We start from the raw sequence: 20,498 nt of genomic DNA on the forward strand, positions 1-20,498 counted from the left end.
ACTCACCCGCTCACTAGTAAAAGGACACTCGGGCAGCTTAGGTGACAGCTTACACTTCACCAACTAAGATGCGGAGCCTCTGAGGCCGAGCTCCCTGCCTGCTCAACCTTCAAACCAGTGGGTTTCACGCTCAGACTAAATGCTGAATTTGAATCCTCAGCTATCAATACTGCTTTATTACAAGCCATTTTGTACAGAAGCTCTGAGAAAGAGAAAGGTCAGCCACAGAATGACAACGAGTTTCGTCGTTAAGTGAAAAAACGTAATGTTTGTCAAATATCCGATTTTATTTTATCATTGTTGTATTGCCAGACGCGATCTGTAGTTGGGGTCAGAATTCCGAGGCCAATAGATTTTTTTTTTGAAACCATACCACAGGAATAAACCTTAAAAGAAGTGAAATCTAATACTATATAGATTTCCATTTCTAAATACAGTATATTACAGAAGGTTAAATATACCACCTCTGTTTACTTACAACTATAAAAAGATACATTAACTATACCAGTTATAAATAATGTAGCATTTCATATTAAAGGCAGCATTGTACAATGAGAGAATGAGACCCCTCTAATGTATTACTATCAAGGTTAATGTCTATAGTTGCTTGAGATAAAATCCCGAAAATTCAGTGTATGAAGTCAACTCCTGACTTAGCCGACAGTTTAAGTGATAAGTGTTAACTGATGTAGAGAAGGTGAATTGCATATTGCCTATTTCTGACAAGAATGACAACCCCATTCCATGTAGGACTTTCTTTCATCCATACACTGGTTTTGATGTTTATTTTATTATTGCCCTCCCCCAATTTAATCCTATAAACATAATTTAATTCCCAAATATAAGCACCATCAGAAAAGTAACTAGTTAATAACAATGAAAGTATCCAAATAACGCAATTACGTTTGGTTTTGTTTTTTAAAAGCGTGATCAGGGGAACACTTTAAAACTTGGGATTGCACAGCGTTTGCACATATAAAGAGGAAAAGAAAAATTCACAACATGTTAGTGCAGTACTCAGGCCACTTTAGTAGGAGACCCAGTTCTTCCATGGAGTCTGGGTGTTATTTGTTAATTAATCATTAACATCAAAATAGGACTTTAAAAAACCAAGCTGTATTAAAACAACAACCTTTCCAGTTGCGTATGTTTTGCTAATCTAAAATAGATAACCAAACTGGAGACAAAGAGAGCTACACAGGCTGATCAGAAACCATTAATGCAAGTGGTAGAAATTCATAATTTGTAAAAGCGAATTATGGCTCTGGTTTGTAAAACGCAGTTGCCAAGCTGTTGTCACGTCAGAGTACTGGGTCCTCAGCAGTGATGGAAACACTAGGGATGTTCTCTGCCTGAGAAAGTGCCTTGGTTAAGGCAGACCGTGACATAGTTTTAGATAAGCAAGCTGGCCGTTGATTCGTTCATATTCCAAAAGGAGTTTTGGTTTTAAGCTGAGTCCTGTGGTCAATGTCAAGAAGCAGTCCTTGAAGACCCACGCCCCTTCACACCCAAGTCCTTCGGTACCTTTCCATGGTACTTGCTTCCCCAAAGCTCCCCACACTGGATCCTCACAATCCTGTTTTTGTTTTGTTTTCAACTTAGTCCTGTTTCTTTCCCACTAACTGGTAGGAGGGGCTTGTTCTGTGGGCAGGTAACCCCGAGGAGGCCACAGGTGCAGGGCCCTGTTTGCAGAATAAGCCGGGTGTTTTTCCAAGTTCTTATTGGAGTCAGAGTCGGCAAAACATCTTTAAGTGACCGCTGGAGACTTCAAATACCACTTCCTGTTGGCCTCGCCCTGAGCCTCTTCACTGTCCCTGGGGGACCTGGTTGGAAGGGAAAAACGGAAATGGCCCCTCGCTCCATCCCCAGGCAGGACTTCAATGCCACATACACAACATATTGGTCAATGAAACAGGAGTGTGAGAGGAAAACTGAAATCGTTCAAATCCAGTAGATTTAAAGTCTCCAGAGCAGAGTAACCCGGGGAGGCGGGAAATGCAGGTGTTCTTCGGCAAAGTTCCATCTGCCACATTCAGCTGTCAAAGGTTTGAGGAAGGAGCCCACCTTTCCTTCAGGGGCTCTTGTCATCGAGTTTGATGGTGACAGTTTTCACTTCTGTGTATTCAGCCAGCGCATATTCACCACTGCGATCACAGGAAAGAGGAGAACGTAAAACGGGCATGTCACCTCGCCTTTCGTTGCCAGCTGTGGTCTAACGCTTGATTGGTCAATTACTCTGTTGGGCAGTTTGGAGTCGGTGCAAAGAGTCAGAATGTGATGACTTAATAGGGGAATAGCCAGGAGCATCACACCGTTAGTGCATTTAAGTAACTTCAGTTTAAATATCAAGTGTTTTGATGTGTGATGCTTTGGAAATATTCAGAAGGACTAAGTGTTTGCCTTTAATGGATGAAAGGGATGAGGGGGGCGAAAAAAAGAGGTGGATTCCCTGGGTGGGGAGTAGAGAGTGAGAAGAGGGCCCACGTGGGTGAACAAGGAGGGGAGCAGGGGATGTGGCCAGAGGATCCACAAGGAACAGGGACACGGAGGGCCTGGAGTTGACCTCAGAGCCCACAGCTGGCGACCAGTTGTAAAAGGAGTAAGCCAGCCCAGAGCAGCGAGGGGGGCAGACATTAGCACAGACCGGACACAAGTGGGGGACCACGACCTTTGAGTTCTCCTCTTTGGTATCTGTCCCTTCTTTACATCTTGCAGAGCCCGGTGACCCTTCTCAGGTGTCATGGGCCATCGTCAGGGCAGCTCCCCTTCCCAGAACTGAGATATGGCTTTGGGTATGTTTAAATGCCTCCATATCGTGGGAAAAAAATAAAATAAAATAAATAAATGCCTCCACAACACGTGCTCTGCTGTTAAGTAAATAAAAATGTGTCCTTGTTGGGGAAAAGAGGTAGAAATTGAGGTGGCCACTGGAGGGTCTGTAGAGTCCCATGTCATCCCTTCGGTCCGTGGTTCTCAAGTGTGGTCTCAGAGCCTCAGCAACATCTCAGACCTTGCACAAAATGCAGATTCTCAGGCCCCCTACCCTGCCCCTGAGGTACTGGGGTTGCCAGAATAATGCCCCCTCGTCAATCCTCCGAACCGGTTAGGTTACACGGCAAAGGGGGATTAAGGTTGCAGATGGGATTAAAGTTGCCAATTAACTGGCTTTAAAATACGGAGGTTATTCTGGATTATCTGGGTGGGCCTGAAGTATCATAAGGATCCTTAAGAGGGTAAAAGGGAGGCAGAAGAAGAGAGTCAGAGGGAAATTAGACTACAGAAGCAGGTTCGGAGAGCTGGAACAGTGTTGCCTTTGAGCATAGAGGAAGGGACCACCAGCCAAGGAATGTGGGAAGCCTCTAGAAGCTGGAAAAGGCAAGGAAACATATTCCCTCCCTGGAGTCCCCAGAAAGGACTGTAGCCCTGCGCATGCCTTGATTTCAACTTAGTGAGACCATCAGATTTTTAGCCTACAGAACTGTATTAGGTAATACATTCATGTTGTTTTATAAAAAACTAATACACCTATTGCAGTGGGGCCCAGAAATCTGTGTTTTAACAAGCCAGAGGATTCTGATACAGCTCAAATTGGAGAACCACTGGCTTAGACCTATGTAGGCAGGTCCTTAGCCTTCCCTAAGCCTCCAACTCATGATCTTTAAAATGGGCGTACCATCGCCTCCTTGTCGTTATAACGATTGGAGATGATTTATTATAGAGCTGTGTGTACAGGTAAAAAATAAAGAGTAGAAAGTAATTTTATTATCTCTTAATTAATATGTCACTGGGATTTTTTTTGGTAGTTCCTTAAAACAAATAGTTCAAGAACCCGTGAGAATGAGTGAAGTATTTTGTAATCTTTTCTAAACATAACACAAAATATAAAAGCCATATGCAGAATGGTGAATTCAACTTCTGTAGAGCAGAAAATCCATTTCAAAACCCCCCCAAAACAAATGAGAAACTAGAAAAAAATTACATTCACAACACTGTGTGAGAAACAGTGCCGTATTCCTTCATATACAAAGAGCTCTTAAAAACCAAGTAAAAAACCCCACAATCAAAAGGAAAAATCAGCAAAGGGCAGGAATAGTCAGTTCACAGAAAAACAAACACAGATTACCAGTAAGTGTGAAAAATATGCTCAACAGCCTCACAATAAAAGACTTGCAAACCAAAGGAGCGGGAGCTCATTTTTCATGCGGCAGATTACCCAATTTTAGGAATTTATTCTGAAAACAATCTCCCACTAGTGCATAAAGATTTATGCACAAGGAAGAATCATGGTTTGTAATAGCAAAAGCCCTTGGAAATAACACAAAAGTCCATCACGGGAGACCCTTAATAAAAAGAATAGAGGCATATCCAAAGCCCATTCTCAAGACCACAAAGTAGTTTGCTCCCATTTCATTTGAAACAGAAAAGAATGCACATACGTGCATCCATTGTATGCAAAGAAAATGCACAGTAATTCTAAAAGTGAGCATCTAGTGTTGCGCTGTTAAAAATTCAAGGTAGCTAATGATTTATCAACTTCCTAAAGAAAAGTAAACCAAATGATGAAAGCATGTTCGGCGAATTAGCCCATTAACTAACACAGTCCAGTCTTAAACCATTCCTGTAAGATGAAGTACACGAATCACCTTATTCTTCCTATTCTTGCAATCACTGCCAAAGTTCAAGTTCTTGCTGCTCTTACTCGACCCACTGCGGTGTCTCCTAATGGGTTTCTTGCCCAGTCATGACGGTCTTGGCGCTCAAGGCCATCCATGAGCCCAGCCCTTCTCCATTCGACCTCACCAGAATGTTGGAAGGGGGAGGGGTGATCACTGCTCTGGGCTCAGAACCCAGCATGTGCCCTAAAGGTCCTCATTAAATATTGGCTAAGTGAACAAATGAACAAAATGGGTGATGGAACAGTGGTTATCTCTAACAAACGGGATTGAGGATCCGTGAAGGGAGGCCTCACTTCCCACACATCTTGTGTGGATTGTGTGGATTTTTGTTGTTGTTTGTTGTCGTTGTTACCGCAAAACCAGCAAGAAAAGTGTCCAGGAGGAAGAGAACTTGGAGGCTTCCGCCCGAGACGTGCGCAGGAGCAGATGCCCGGAGGGGCCTGTGGGTGGGCGGCAGAGAGCCAGCCGGGTCCAGGCGGCCTGGGCTGGGGAAAACCACGGAATCCCCCGCACCGTGCTCCAGCATACAAAAGGAGAACTGGATGCGACATGAAGGCATTAATCAGAGACCAGTGAAAATGGAAATTGGTTTTCAAGTCAGTTTCCAGGCTCCGTGTGAATTATGTTAAAGTGCTTTATCAAAAGCCTTGGGGAAATATATGCCAAGGGTAAAAAACAAAAAACACATTGAAAAAAGTCCCGGCTGTGGGGATGAGACCCAGGCTGTGCTCTGCGCCAGGTGGGGGTGCTGAGGCCCTGGAAGGGCGGTCGGGGGTGGGGGGGGAAGGGAGACAGAATGACACAGGTGAGGAAAGCAATAAACCATAGGTGGTGTGAGTCAGTACACACTGGAAGTCAGGCGGGCCCCAAGCACCCTTCCTGCAGCATGGACATCCAAGGCCGTCTGTGTGCGGGCCAAAATTCTTGCTGCAGCAGGAGGCCACGCCTGGCCTCTGGGAGGAGGACCGTGTGGGGTTCTGGGTCCCCCTCGAGCGGTCATGACCTGCCTGGTTGAAGGCAGCTGATCAGGAGAGACAAATGACCATGTATGCCCTGGCTGGCTTCAGTCCACGTGGCTTACAGAGGTGACACCCCCGTTTGGCAAGGTGTTATGGTGTGGTGGGTCCAAGGATTCAACCCCACCTCTGTCACTTACTGGCAGTGTGACCCGGGAAAGGCATGGAACCTCCCCGGCACCCCTGGGTTTCCTCACCCAGAAACAAGGGCAGTTAGTGGTAGTAGCCATCTACTATGGACCGAATGTTTGTGTCCACCAAAAATTCATGCACTGAAGCCCTGCAATCTCAATGGGAAGGTATTAAGAGGCAAGGCCTTTGGGAAGTGGTTAGGTTAGGAGAGTTGGAAGCCCTCATGAAAAGGATAAGCGTCCTTATAAAGGAAACCCCCAGAGAGCTCCCTCAGCCCCTCCACCATGCGAGGACATGGTGAGAACAGCCTTCTGTGAACTAGGAGGGGAGCCCTCGCCAGACCCCACATCTGCTGGCACCTTGACCTCAGGCTTCCAGCCTCCAGAATTGTGAGGAACCAGTGTCTCTTGTTTAAGCCACCCCGTCTGTGGTATTCTGGTGGAGCAAGCAGAACAAAGTAAGACACCGTCTCGTGGACTGTCGTGAGCGTGGCATGAATGGACACATGCAAAGTGCTCACACAGAGCCTGGCAGGGTCTGTGCCCAGCACGTGCCAGTGGTCATGAGTACTACAGCTGTGGGGAGGCTCTGACAGGGACCCAGGTGACCCCAGCCCAGGCCTCATGTCTCTCTCAAGCAGGAGGATGTAAAAAGAAAATGAAGCAGAGGCTCCTAGAACAGAACACAAACAAGCCATCTGGGGATGAAACATGATTTCTGCAAAGGGTTTTCATGGCTGAGAATTTACTGAGGTTCCCTGAAAGGGAAACGAGTCATAGGAATTAGAGGGACACCAATGGACATATTTTACTCAGATGTTCAGATGTTTCTAGCATATTTGCCATGACTCAGGAATGGATTAGAAAGAAAGACCAAGATGGGGGAAGGGACCCCAGTTCCGTGGAGACGGGTCAAAAGCATTTGTTCAGGGAGGGAAGCCAGCCCCATTCTCTCATAACATCTTTATGAAGAATCTGGAAGGGGAGCTGCCCAAGCCGAGGGGAAGCATCTGAGTGCTCCCACTGGACGACATACAAACAAGAACGAGGTAATGCATTTGTATATAAATAACACAAACTGTTTAACTAAGAGTAAGAGCTCGGGGCCCTCTGAGATGTTCCAGGAGCAGTCTGCAGTTGTCACAGACGGTCCTCCTGGGAAGATGGATCCCACAAGCTGTTTGCCACAAAGGCTAATAAAACGCCAAGCACCACCAAGAAGGACGTGGGAGAGAAGGCCTCGTCCAGCTGGAAACTACAGTGTGTCCACTCCCGGAACGCTCTGTCCAGCTCTGTGCCTGGACCTTTTATCTTGGGCCAGACACAAGAAGCCCTGTCCATGAGTCTACGCCTACGGAGTTCATCTTCCCAGCGGGCAAGATAGAAAGCGACCCTTTAGGAGTACGCGGTGGATTTGATGGGGCCACAGAGGACATGGCAGTATGTCTCCCACAGAGGCACCGAGAAGGAGTCAGAGTAACCCCGAGTCTGTCCGTAGAGCTTCTGCTAGTGGGGCAGCCAGGGCCAGAGCCCGACCTGGGAGAGAGCCCATTTTCCTTGCGGAGGGCTGGGGTTTGTGTGAGTCTAGCAAAAAGTGCACTTTTCCAGTTCCGCCCCTGTCCTCATGTGGGAAGCCTGTGCCAAATGTCTACTGAACACCCCCATGTGTGGTAGCTGCTGGGGAGGACACGGAAGCTGAGGCTAGAAGTTGGTCCTGGGGCCGGAAGGAGCGCGGTGTGAGGATGAGGGTGGAGGGCGGCAGGAGTGGGAAGGCGGGAGGGAGACGGGATGAGAGGGATCCCTCGCAGCCCCAGAGGGAAAGGGCCACCCGCCTTCCTCTCATGGCCGATCTGGCCTGACAACACAGGGGCACGGGGCAAGGTCAGTGGCCTGGCGTGAATGCCCCCCGCCCCCCCCCCGCCCACCCTGCGAACGTAGTGTGTGTTTTGTTCACCTGCCGGCAGGCATGCGGTAACAGATACTTACAGTTCTCTGCCGTTTCCTGACATTTTAAAGCCACCAAAGGGTGCTTGTGCGTAGATGGCATTATAGCAGTTGATCCTAGAGGAAGAACGACAGATGCTCACGATTACCTGGGGAAGACCCACCCGGGTCATGGGTGTCCCGGCTCGCAGGGGCTTGAAGCAGACCCTTGCCTAGAGAATGACTTTTCGTCAAAGTTTTAATAATGGAAACAGTGCGTTTTCAACTTCTGCCTTCTCATTCTTCCCACCAGAAGCTAAAATTTGAATATTCCTAAGCATAAAACTTTTCGCTGGGATAGGAGGGAATGTCAAGGTGAGAAGAAAGGAAAGGGAAACTGCGGCACTGGGGAATAAGATTTAGCTTTGAAATGCACCAGACCTGACCTCAAAGCTCTCCTGCTTCTTGGCTCTAAGGATTCTGGGCTTGCTATTCAGCCTCTCTGAGCCCCGATTTATATTTATCAGCATTATCATCTTTCCAGGGAGGATAATGTCATCTGCAGGATGCCTGGTGAAGCAGGGACTTGGGTCCTCACTTTGAACAAGACCAGGCACTGCTTTTAGAGTCAGAATAAAAAATAAAGGTGGAGGGAGTGGAGTCCAAGGGGCAGCACAACTCTCTGGTCCGGAGCAGGGGTACCAGAGCTGGCTGGCTGGCTCTGGGCTCTGCTCTGCCACGTACTAGCTGTGTGACCCTAAGCCAATCACCCAGTCTCTCTGTGTCCCCATGTCCTCCCCTGTAAAATAGACACAATGATGGTGCTTATCTCAGAGGTGGTCATGAGGACGGAGCACAGCTCTAAGGCAGCCCTTGGCACAGATGATGTGACTGGAAGCTGTCCGTAGAAGGGCCGTGAGGCTAGCAAGCCAGCAGCTCAGGAGAGCCGAAACACACACATCTGCTACTCACCAGACAGTTCCGGACTCCAAGGCAGAAGCCAGCTTCAGGGCTTTGTCGAGGTTTTTTGTGAACACGGCTGCCGTGAGTCCATATTCAAGGCTATTTGCCCTTTTTATCACTTCTTCGATATTTTTGAACTTTAGTATTGGCTGCACCGGTCCAAAAATCTACGAAGAATTGCAAGAAGGGCAGTGAGAGGTGCGTCTGAAGGAGGGGCATCCGCTCTGAGCCAGCACCGACTTCGTTTTACCCAGAGTGCTCACACGCGTGAGGAATGAGGACTGGGGACAAAAGAACCTCCAGAGATCTTTTAAGCTACTCGACGGTTGACATCTGAAGGGAAGGATTACGATTAAACCAAACTTAAAATACCAACTGAAAGCACGTTTCAGGCTTCTCTCTCTTAGTGTCATCAGGGCTTCTGAGAAGCCCCAGCCCTCTGACGTGCACACGAGACAAAACTTTGCAAGCTTTCCTTGGAAAGTTATTGCTGAGGGTGTTTGAGCGGCACAGCTGTAGGACCGTGTGCCCCGACCTCTTGGTGGGACGTTTTCCATCAACGAGGATGCCTTAAACTGTCTCCCTAATAACTCCCAGGGGAGGGAGGGAGGGAGACACTGTTCCTTGCTATGTAAAACAAAAATAAAAACCCCATAAAAGTCTCTAGGAGAAAGTCTATAAAATACCCACACAGGAAGTACTCAGCAGTGATTCACTTTCTCTCGAGTCCCAAAAGACCACAGCCCAGCGTCCAACCACCCGGGACCCTAGGTGGGAACAAGTGTCCATCCGGATTAACGGTGAGATTGAAAGACAAAGTTAGAATCCCACTCTTATGGGGGTCTCCTCAATTTCCACCATTTTCAAGGATGCTCCTGATGGAGAACTTCAAAGAGAATTCCAGCCACAATGTGTTCTTTGAATGAACACACCCGTTGTTTTAGTTCAGTCTAGGGGCCGTGAAGGCAGCCTTGGGCCGTGAATCCACTGGTATAACCCACTGGTGGCAAGAAGCCTCCACGATGGGCCACCCCAAGAATGTGTTAGAAGACAGAAGAGGGACTGTCGCTCCTCAGAGATGCATGGAAAATGGGGGGTTTAGGACAAACTCTGCTATACAGTGCTTGGGGTTCCCAAAGGCAGGTAGGCAAGATGGCTTCTCTCAGGACCCCAAAGGAGAGGAAGAAGGCCATAGGAGAAAGGAAAACACTCCCCTCACAAAGACTTCTGGGGTCCCTGAGCCCTAGAGAAGACTTCTGTTTGTAACACCCACTCCTCTCACCCCCCACACCCCACAAGAGTCCCCTTGGGATGAAGCTTTTCCTGCAGCCCCCAGTACCTCCTCTTTGGCAATGCGCATGGTGTCAGTAACTTCTGAGAAGACAGTGGGTTTGATGAAGAGCCCCCTGTCTTCCATGGCTGAACCCCCACATTCTAGCTTGGCTCCCTCCTTCTTCCCACTCTCGATCAGATCAAGGATTTTGTCGAACTGCTTTTGGTCAATCTGCAAAACACAAGGAGAAGTACAGCTTGGGTTCCTTCGGGGCAGTGGCTGCCATCTGATGGGTCCAGTGGGCTTTCCCATGATCAGCTGTCCCACCCCTAAGTGTTCTTGCCAACTCGTAATTCATGGGACAGATGTGCCTTGCATGCAAATATTCCTCCGATGCACAAGTCTAGGCTCTTTGGAGCAGGGGAGAGATGGGGAGATAGGCTCTCCTCCTCCTCTCCAGGTGTACGGTCTGTTCATACCACTGCCCTCTTCCATGCTGTTAAGCAAATCCATGAATGAAACAAGATCTGAAGTGGTCACTTTGCTCTCCCAACTCTTTGCATCCTTCCAGGGTTGCCAGATTTAGCAAATAAAACCACAGGGCACCCAGTTAAATTTGCATTTTTGAAAGACAATGAAAGACTTTTTTAGCATAAGCATAGTGTTTGGGATACGCTTATGCTAAAAAGTCTTTCCTTATTTGGGATATGCTTATGCTAAAAAAATCTTCTTTGCTTATTTGAATTCCAATCTACTGAGTGTCACAAAGGTTATCTGGAAACCCTGCTCCCTTCTCATAGGGCACGATGGATGAGGGTGCTAGTTACTGGAATTGTCCATCCATGGTGCAGAGGAGAAGGGAGAAGGAAAGCTGACCATCTTACCCAGCTGCCCTGGAAATAGAGTGGCATGAGATTGAAGGTGAGATGGATGAGCTTTCCTTGTTGGTGAGGAGCCAGATCATCAGGAAGGCTCTGCCTTCTGCCATCTTGTCTAGGGATCTCCTGAGCCAGAGTGCACCCTGTAACCCCCCTCCCCCTGCCTAATACTCTGCTTATAGACAAGGCACTCAACCAGCTGTCAAAGGGCACCCTTTTGGGGAGACTGTACTCAAGGGAAGAAGTGCTCTCCCCATCCCCAATGGTCCTTCTTCCTGAATCCATGAGTGCCCTGTTCTTGACCATGACCCTGTTGCTAGTCCCCTCCCTTTGGCTGAGAGAGACAGAGTTTTGATAGGTTTGCTATAGCTGAGCTTTTTAGATAAAAAGAAAAAACTGGTTTCATTAAAACAACTTTAAATAAAATTAAAAAAAAAACAAACAAACAACCAAGCAAACCCAGTGGTGTATTTGGATGCCTGTCTGTTCCTGAGGGGCAGGCTAGCTTTCTCAGAACCGGTGGGCACAAACCATACAAGTCACTGGACCAGTCATCTCCTGACGTGTGGATCCAGTGTTGAAATTCCAAGTTGGATCCATACCTCACACCTGTACCAGCATAAATTCCAAACAGATCAAAACTTTAACTGTGAAAAATAGAAGTTTTCAAATTCTCTCATGTGGGGAAAAAGCCTCTCTAAACATGGGGTGCTGGTGGTCTTTTTATGACGTGAAATCCGGAAACCAAAAAGAAAAGATTGATAAATTTGAGTGTGTTGTAAAGAAAAAGGCAAAGGCGTCGTGTAAACAAAGTCAAAGGCAAAAGCACAAACTGGAGAAAACCTGACGAGTCATATCATAGAAAGGGAGCTAATCTCCCTCACGTTTCAAGAGTTCTTGGAAGTGTAAGAAAAATGACCAGCGATACAAGAGAAAAATAGGCACAGCACATGCGCAGTTGATAGACAAGAAACTACCAGTGGCTTTTAAACGTGATACGATGTTTTGCCTTAGTCATCATAAGACATACATGCATATTTTTTTTTTTTAATTTATTTGACAGAGAGAGAGACAGCGAGAGAGGGAACACAAGCAGGGGGAGTGGGAGAGGGAGAAGCAGGCTTCCCGCCGAGCAGGGAGCCCGACGCGGGGCTCGATCCCAGGACCCTGGGATCATGACCCGAGCCGAAGAAAGACGCTTAACGACTGAGCCATCCAGGCGCCCCAAGACATACATGCATATTAAAACCAAGTGATCGGATGGGCATCAGATGGGCATCAGATGGGCAAAATCCATGCTCTGTCCGTATGGCTGGAGAAACAGACAAGCCCATACGAAGCTGGTAGGAACATAGGTTGGTTGATCCTCTTGTAAGGTAATTTGGCAACACTTAGAGAAATTACAAATGGGCTCCCACTCAGGAATCCCACTTGAGGACTGTGTCCCACGGATTTCCTTGCGCGTGTGCAAAATGATGTACTCCGAGACATTGTGCATAACCGCACACACCCACGCGTTTATCAGAACATGTTATCTGAATTCTGGTGAATTCTTAGGGCTGAACTCTATTTACATATGAAAAAGAATGAGGCAGGTTCTCATGACCTGTAGCATGGAAAGCTCTTCCAAGTTTCTAACGAGGGCACAAAAACCAAGGTGTAAAACAGGATAGATATCACAGTTATCTTTTGGGTAAAAACAGGGGAAATGAGAATACATATTCATATTTGATTATATATCCATAAAGAAGTTTGGAGGGATACATGAGAAACTACGACCGTGGATACCCATGGAGGGAAGGTTAAGAACCAGGCTTATGAATGGAGGGGGGAGGATGGAAGAAAGCCTTTTCTCGACTGACCTTTCTATGTGTTCTGGGTTTTAACCCCTGTGAATGTACTCCCACCTAAAAAGGTAATTCAAACAACACCACAGATTCTAGTAATATCTCAAGGTTCTCTCAACTTCTCTCTGGGTGAACCAAGTCTTGGGTTAAAAGTTCCAGGACTGCCCTTTCCTCCTCCCCGGAGGCCAAGAGGGCTCGTAGGGCTTCACCAAATAGGTCCTGAGTGGCTGTGACCATTTTCTACCTGTCTGTCCTGGGGGCAGTGCTGGGTCCCCGTGGAAAGCCTGCATATCCAGACTCCACTCTTCCTGATGAGTCCATGTGAACAGATTGTCTCAATCTAATAATCCCCCAAGAAAAGTCAGCTGGTGCCTTCCAGTGCTGGAAGGAGAACCTTCCAGAAGTGAAGGACACGGCTGGGCACACCACCAGGGACAGGGTCAGACAGACTCCAAAGGACAGGTCGGAAGCTGCACTTGGCTCTGCTGAAGAGGGCATCGGATCCTGCCCCCACCAGGTGGCTTGCGCAACGTTTATGCGCCTCATTGCTCAGTTGCCAAATAAACCTGAAAGATTCTGGAGCATTCGGCTGGCGACTGCCTGCAGTGGACACCGATCTAGGTCAGCGAGCTGTTATACAGGCAGGAGACAGACAGGACTATTTAGACAGCTGTAAATCCTCTCTGAGTAAAAATCTTATTACCGTAGATGAAAAAGCACTTTGGGAGAAAAAGACCCAACAGCGTCCTAAAATAATATGCTGAGGTTAGGCGGCTTAAGTGAGCTTTCAAAAGGACTTTTAGCTGCAGCATCAAAAGCACCGATGAAATCAACACCCATTCTGCTTGGATCTGCTCTCTTGGAAGAGATTTCTGTATCTGGCTTCAAAAGTCAAGCCTGGAGCCTTGGAAAGAAACTTATGAATAATGATGGGGTGAAAGATTTCCTTAGTATGGGATCAGCTCGCATATTTCCCACGGAGTCTGGATTAGCTTTACAATCACGGTGGATTTGATAATGGCTTGTGGCCATGTTTGCATTCAGACCGGAAATCCAACCAAGGCCACTAGACAACTTCGTGTCACTGGCCACTGGGTTTGGAGTTGAGGTCTGGCAGGGTGGGGAGTTTTGGCCACAAGAGGGGATGCTTCTCTCCACCAGGGTCACATGGCATCGGAGCCGCAGTGCATGTGGGCTGGGGCAAGGCAAGGAGGGGCACGGCGGCCAGAAATGCACCTTTTCCACGTGGTCCTCCCCCTTCCCCAGCCAGGACATCCCCATGGGATGGTTAAGCAAGACCTGATCGACATGGCCTGAAGTCATGCACATTTTTGGCCACCTGGATCGGGGAGCCTGTCATTGAATGCTCCCCCCTCCCCCGCCTTTAAAAAATAAAGACTTATTAGGTGCCTTGAAATATTCACAATATTCATCCATCACTCCCATTTTCCAGAGGAGGAAAGTGAGGTTTGGCAGGAGCTTGGGACTTTCACAAAGTCACAGAGCCAAACTTGCGTGGCTTCCCGTGTAAACATGTGGTGCCAATGCAGCGGGGAAGCAGCGAGCTCCCGGGATGGACACAAGTAGGTGAGTCTGGACATGTGATTTGCAACTTCGTGGCTGGGGCAGGACTTCGGCTCCAAGCAAAGTGGGTTGCTGTCGAGCTCCATTTCAATAATGCGTGGGATGGTCAGGCTGCCCTCTTTTAAATATTTATCCATCCGCTGCACTGCATAATTAGTAAGAAAGTGATACAGGATGTGCCCTTTTAAAGAGGTTATTAAACCCCGCGGTTATAATCATTTTCATCCCGTCATTAGTTTCGAAAACCAGGCCTCTGGAGACGTGTTCCTCCTGCCCAGAGATGCAGCCCTGTTCCCTGAGCCCTCTCCACTCCCTCTCCACTGGGATTCTTTGGTTTCTGACGGTCACCTTGTCCTATAGCGCACGTGAGCTCCAGGGAGGGCCTGAAGGCTGAGACTGTGGGCTCGAGGTACTTAGCCTCCGCCTTTACTTCGCTGCCTTTCGGCCAAGGTTACAACCCCTCTTCTGCAAGGAGACTGGCCAGGTAAGACAGCCTCTGCCTGAGTCTCTCTTCTGGGGATCCTAGTGGCTCAGAGACTGGACGGTCCTCTTGGCTGGAGGGTGCAGGCATAGGGCCTTAGGAACTGGGAATGCCTCCCTCCTGCCGAGGCCCCGAGCTTGGCATTATCAGCCGCAAAGAGCAAAGCCTCTGTGTCCACTCCCGCTTTATAACCCCATCGAGACCCAGTGGGACCCGTACCGTTGATGGTGTCTAAACCAAAGCAAGGGGCAAGGCGAGGCAGCCTCCCCTCTGCTTTGAGAGGGACCCCGAAATCGATCGAAAAGCAGCAGAGCTGCAAGGGGCCAGGGCCAGAGGGGCTGCCTGGTTCAGCCCCCTGCGGGTTCTGACACATCAGTAGGTTACCTGCGGCCCCTGTTCCGTTCTGACGTCGAAGGGGTCTCCGACGGGACGCTTCTTGGCGTACTCCACGCTCCGCCTGACAAACTCGGCGTAGATCTGCTCCTCCACGAATACCCTGGAGGCAGCCGTGCAGCACTGACCTTGGTTGAAGAACACCCCCTGATGGGCGCACTCCACTGCCAAGTCCACTGGAGGGAGGGGGCGGCGGGGGCAAGAGGAAGCATGAAGTCGTTAGGGCAGGACTGGTGACGGCCCAAATTCTAACTGCCCGCACCAGCAAACAGGCCCTGGAATGGCCGCGTTTCAGAAGTTCGTTTTATTCCCGGCATTTCCCAACAGAGAGGGTGGGAAAAAGCAGTGTAGGGTGAAATCAGTGCCCCCCCAGTGCAGGACTTCTTTACTCTGCTGAGGAGCACAGAGTTGCATTCCCGGTTCACCTGCTCCTGGAGCCCTCCCCTCTCCCTTTCTGGAGGACCAACGTTCTATAGAATAAACCTTCTGTAAGCACTGATGAGGCCAACTGGTGAGAGCTATTCCACCTTGAGTTTCCTTCACTATCAAGCCCTATTAAGTCAGCTTCTTTTGCTTATTAAGTCTTATTAAGTAACATTAACTCCACGTAGGATGTGGTTAAAAAGGAAGCACCGATTCTGCCCGAGGAGGTCTGGATCTGAACTAGACAGTGGGCATCGAGTTAAAACTAGAAGGGTGCTTAGTAAGGAAAACCTTGGGGGCTGTGCTTCGCAGCGAAGAATGCTCAGTGGGCTATCGCCGACAGCTCACAGTGTGGTTTCTAGTGCTCCGCGGTGAGCTGCTTTTCCTGCACCCCCACCGCCCTCCTACACGCACACGGCAGCTTAAGAAATGCAGCTTTCCTTTGCACGGGGCAAAAAGCATCCCTAGGGGGGCATGGGCAGGCGATCCAGACACCCAGCATCGCTTTTGAGCACCTCGGAGGAATGCTGCCCTCCGCTTGGAGGACGGAGACATTGCTTTCGAGCTGGGTCTCCCATAGAAAGTCCCTGTAGTAGCCGATCGCGTCATAAGGCTCTTGCCCGCCCTGCACCTGCCCCCCTTCTCTGTGCCAACTTAACACTGCCCCTTCTCCAAAAGAACTAACTTGTTTCCTGTGCCCTGATGGGGGCCAGCGGTGGTGGCTGCAGTGGTGGGTCGGGGGCTGGGGGCACGTTATCACTGACATCACGCATGGATGCCAGTTTTGTCAGAATTGGATTCTGTGGACTGGCACTGCCCACAGGAGAAGCAGGACACGGCTCCGCAGGGCGTCTGTGAGCCTTATAAAAACCAGCCCCCAAACAGGAGGGAGTTTTGGGGTTTAGCTGCAGTTTTTTTCACTGGTGGGGGGAGAGGATGAGCTGAGGTGGAGACCGGGCACCCAGACATGGTGGCACAAGAATGGGAAACGGGTGCTGGCTCTTTAGGACTGGAGTTCAGGACCCCAAATGTGGCAACGCCCAGAACTGCTCTATGTGGTTCCAGAAACCAGTGGCGACACCATCGAAGCTTCTACAAGGGAGCACCAGCCCAGGCGACAAAGGAGCAGTCTGTCTTCTGCCCAGCTTCCTTCTCCTTCCCTGAAGCTGGCTTCCTCACCCAGGCCACTCACTCTCCCGTGGAAAGCCAGCTTCAGAGACAGGAAGTGATATCAGTCCTTTACACCTTAGCAAGAAATTGTGTAGGGTTGTTTTTCTCAGGGATATTTGCAGCGCCCGCCTTATCTGAGTGTGGAATGGAAAGCTTTGTTCTCCACGAAAGGGATTTCTGGCACCAGGGGACAGGTGGGGAGGCTGTTCTAGAAGGTGCTTCAGGGTACCTGGGAAGTCACGCCTTTTGGCGGCTGACCCTGTCCGCAGGTGAATGAATGCCCGATGTGGCCCCTTCTTCCTTCTTCTGGACATGGCAGCCACGAATAGCATACAGTTTCATGAAGCTCTAACAAGACACAAACTGCCCCCAAGCCACTGGGCGGGGGTTGCTTGCCCAGGGAAGAGGTGGTGGAGAGAGAGACAGGACCCAGACTAGGGGGGTATGTTTAAGGGTCCGCTGCCACCGTCCTCTCATTTGTCAGGAAGGAAGGAACATCTCGAGTTTCAGAGAGGCAAAAAGCACTCTAGGAAATACTGACTGGGAGGGGGGAATGATTAATGCTTGTGAGTGGGGAGCACTCGCCCTGCTCCTCCCTCTCCTGGCCGTCTCCCTGCATGGGGGACTCTGGGGAAGGTCTGGATCTGCTCCTCATGGCCCCAGCTCTGCACGGACAGGGAACGCAGACTTAATCTTGAAGGGCAGAGACAGGCAGCCTCTCGGCCCCCACACAGGACGCGTTTATCTCCAAGGCAGCTTTCTATGAGCAGTAAGGCTGGTGTCTTGCTCTCCATCTGCCTACTTACGGCTGGACAACCCAAGGTGGGAAAATCATCGTCATTTTGTGTGTGTGTGTATGTGTGTGTGTGTGTGTGTGTGTGTGTCAGTTGGTTCTGAGCTTGCTCAAGGCAGCAGGGAGAGATTTATGGACTGTCTGAGCCCCAGCAACGCCCAGAAGGGGAGAGACTCACGGTCAGCATCAGCACACACGATACAGGGGTTCTTCCCCCCAAGCTCCAGTGTCACCCTCTTCAGATTGCTCCGAGAGGCGGCTTCTTTAACCAGCTTTCCAACCTTCAGGATAAAAAACAGACCAGATGAAACCTCAGGTGGGGCCAGACCTGGCCGGGACGTTCTGGACAAGCCTAGGGCTCCCCTGCCTCTCTGCCTAGGTGCCTTAGGCCTCTAAGGCTGCCTCCCCACCCCCCGGCCTCTCCTGCGTCTCCTCATGGATCGGACCTGGACATCACTGGAATCCTTGGTCCACGCTGCTCCACTTACAGGGGCAGAGTGGGAGCCCTGGAAGGCTCAGCAATGTGCCCATAGCCACACAGCTGGCTAGTGGCAGAGACTGCTCCTCACTGGTCCCGGTGCCTGCCCCTCCTGGAGGCAGGCTGGCCCAGCTAGTCTGGTAAAGGGCTCAAGGGGATCCAGGGGCGGCTTGGGGGACATGGTTTCGCATGGCTCTTTGGTATGGCTGAGGGAACCTCCAAAAGTTATGGTAATAGGGGAGCTGACTTTCAGGAGGAGAAGGAGCCAATTCTCCCGTAACAGACTCAAGACTGAGGCATCCCCAGGGCGAAGGGAGAGGACCGCTACACAGTGCGGGAACAGGACCCCTCACCAACCTCCTTCGCGTACCTGGAGGGTCTCTCCTATCATTCCATGCACTGCCAGAGGCGAGGCCTGGCCCATCACACAGCGGGCCCCACAGACTCAGAGCTGGGGAGAGACTCTCAAGAGACCAACGTGCACATGGACGCTTAGAGCAGACATCTAGCCAGAGGCAGGGCCGGGCTCTTCTCGGGCTGAGGCTGTTACCCCAAAACTAAGGTGCGAGCGCATTTTAACAATTGGCCAGCTCCCGGGTGATGGACTGAATGACCTTTGGAATAGTTCCACCGTGACAGGGATTGTCCCCAGAGAGCAACAGAAGCAACACCAGTCTGCCACGAGCTGGCGATTCCTTGTGGGGCCGAGGTGTGCTCTCAGGGCTGGACGCAGCCGGGGGACCTAGGGTGGGAAAGCACCCCATCCCCTTCTGGAGATGCCTGCCGGCTGAGCAATCCCTGGGACCACAGAGGCCACTTTCTTGTCCCTGAGGTTGGCTGCCCAGTGAGAGCACCACCCCCCTGGACCCATGGGCAGCCCTGTGGACACCCAGAGAAGGGGATTCAGGAGTCTGCAGAGACGGGATGAGTCGGCTGTTGGGGGAGAAGGCAGCTCGGGCTCCTGGAGGGACTAAATTTGTGGGGAGATGGGGACACTTGCTGCTTGGGAAGCATTTATTCATTTCTTTCTCAAGCACAGAAGAAGATTAGAAATAATTCCACACAGAGCTGTGTGTCAGGGCAGAGGGGGAAAGTGTTCATCTCCCTTCCCCCTGTGCCCCAGGACCTGCACAGAGGTGGCCACGGGAAGAATTTCTTGGGCATCCTTACAGACCATTTCTATTTCTCTCCACACACACTTTTCCTCGTGGGATCATTCTGTAGCTACTTTCCCGCAGCTTACTTTTTTTGTGTGCTTCAACCACAGACAGTGGGCATTTTCCTTATTGTAATGGATATAACACCCCGTATAGAATGGATACTGTATACTGGAAGACGGGTCCTGGAGGGCTCGTGAGAACCTCTCTCTGACTAGTTGCTTTGAGATGGAATTTCTGAATCAGAAGTTTGACACTTTCAAATTTGGGATCAATAATACAATATGGCCCTGCACCTTGGGACTGCTGTGGATGAGTGGCCCGTTGGTTTCCCACAGCTTCCATTATACCAGCTATCAAGTTTTACCAATCTGGCGGACAAAAGAAGACTCCAACTTTCATTTGAATTTGCATTTCCCTGATGACCAATGAGCTAGGTCAGGCTTACTGGACATTGGGTGTTTCTCTTCTCTGAATTACCCACTGTCCCACCATTCCGTGTGCTCGTTTTTGTTTTTGTTTTTTTTCTTTTTTCCTTCAATTTTGGGATATTACGGATTTTAAGCCTTGGAGAGCTGCATAAATTCTGACTGTTTTTCTCCCAGCTTGCTATGTATCCTTTAACTTCGATTATGATGTTGTTTGTCCTATGGATGTTTTACATTTTTATTTTATCTTACCTACCAATCTTTTCTTCTAAGGCTTCTGAGTTCTGCTAGATATTTATTTAGTTTGGAAACTGGACCAGTGACTTTATTTACTTTTTTTTTTTTTTACTGATTGTTTTGCACTGAAGCGTGGCCATACTTAGGATAAATAAATCATAGTTTAGCTGCTCAAAGGAAAAGTTCCCAGGTCTCGGATCATACAGTGGCTGCCACATTGGCCGACAGCCGTGAGGAGGGTTACCTCTGTGGACCCCGTAAAGGCGATCTTGCTGATCTGAGGGTGAGAAGAAATTGCTGCTCCCACCGTGGGCCCAAATCCTGGCACGATGTTGACCACTCCTGGAGGGAATCCAACCTGGATGGAAATCGAGGTGGCTTTCAGAGGAGGAGAAGGGATCACACAGATGTCTACCACAGACCACACTCAGGCCGATAGAGCCAGGGCTGTAGGATGTCCCCCTCATTGGGAAGCCAGGGCCAGGGTCATTGGGAAACCAGGGCCCAGGATGCAGGCTGGGCCAGGGTGAGGCCCAGCTTCCTTCCAGGCAGCACCTCATAACCCAAAGCCTCTGAGCAAAATGGCGGTGAAGCTTCACAGCCCAGCTCCATTCTGCGCATGCGTGTGCGTGAGCATGTGTGTGCAT

At 49.7% G+C, this 20,498-nt stretch overlaps 1 protein-coding gene across 3 annotated transcripts in view; it reads right to left on the minus strand.

The window, feature by feature from the left end:
• Positions 1-266: 266 nt before the first annotated feature.
• ALDH1A3 (aldehyde dehydrogenase 1 family member A3) overlaps positions 267-20,498 on the minus strand; it is a 37,519-nt gene continuing 17,287 nt past the window's right edge. For all 3 annotated transcript variants that reach the window (XM_081831550.1, XM_081831549.1, XM_081831551.1), the window contains 7 exons: positions 20,096-20,209; positions 17,730-17,832; positions 15,157-15,341; positions 10,049-10,213; positions 8,719-8,876; positions 7,810-7,884; positions 267-2,144 (listed from right to left, as the gene is read on the minus strand). In XM_081831550.1, coding sequence (XP_081687676.1) covers positions 2,072-2,144; positions 7,810-7,884; positions 8,719-8,876; positions 10,049-10,213; positions 15,157-15,341; positions 17,730-17,832; positions 20,096-20,209 — 873 coding nt within the window. In that variant the 3' untranslated portion in view covers positions 267-2,071. The remainder of the gene's footprint in view (positions 2,145-7,809; positions 7,885-8,718; positions 8,877-10,048; positions 10,214-15,156; positions 15,342-17,729; positions 17,833-20,095; positions 20,210-20,498) is intronic.

This window comes from Leptonychotes weddellii, chromosome 9 (assembly GCF_054177405.1).
Source record: "Leptonychotes weddellii isolate Sample4059 chromosome 9, ASM5417740v2, whole genome shotgun sequence".
In the NCBI taxonomy this organism is placed as follows: Eukaryota; Metazoa; Chordata; class Mammalia; order Carnivora; family Phocidae; genus Leptonychotes; species Leptonychotes weddellii.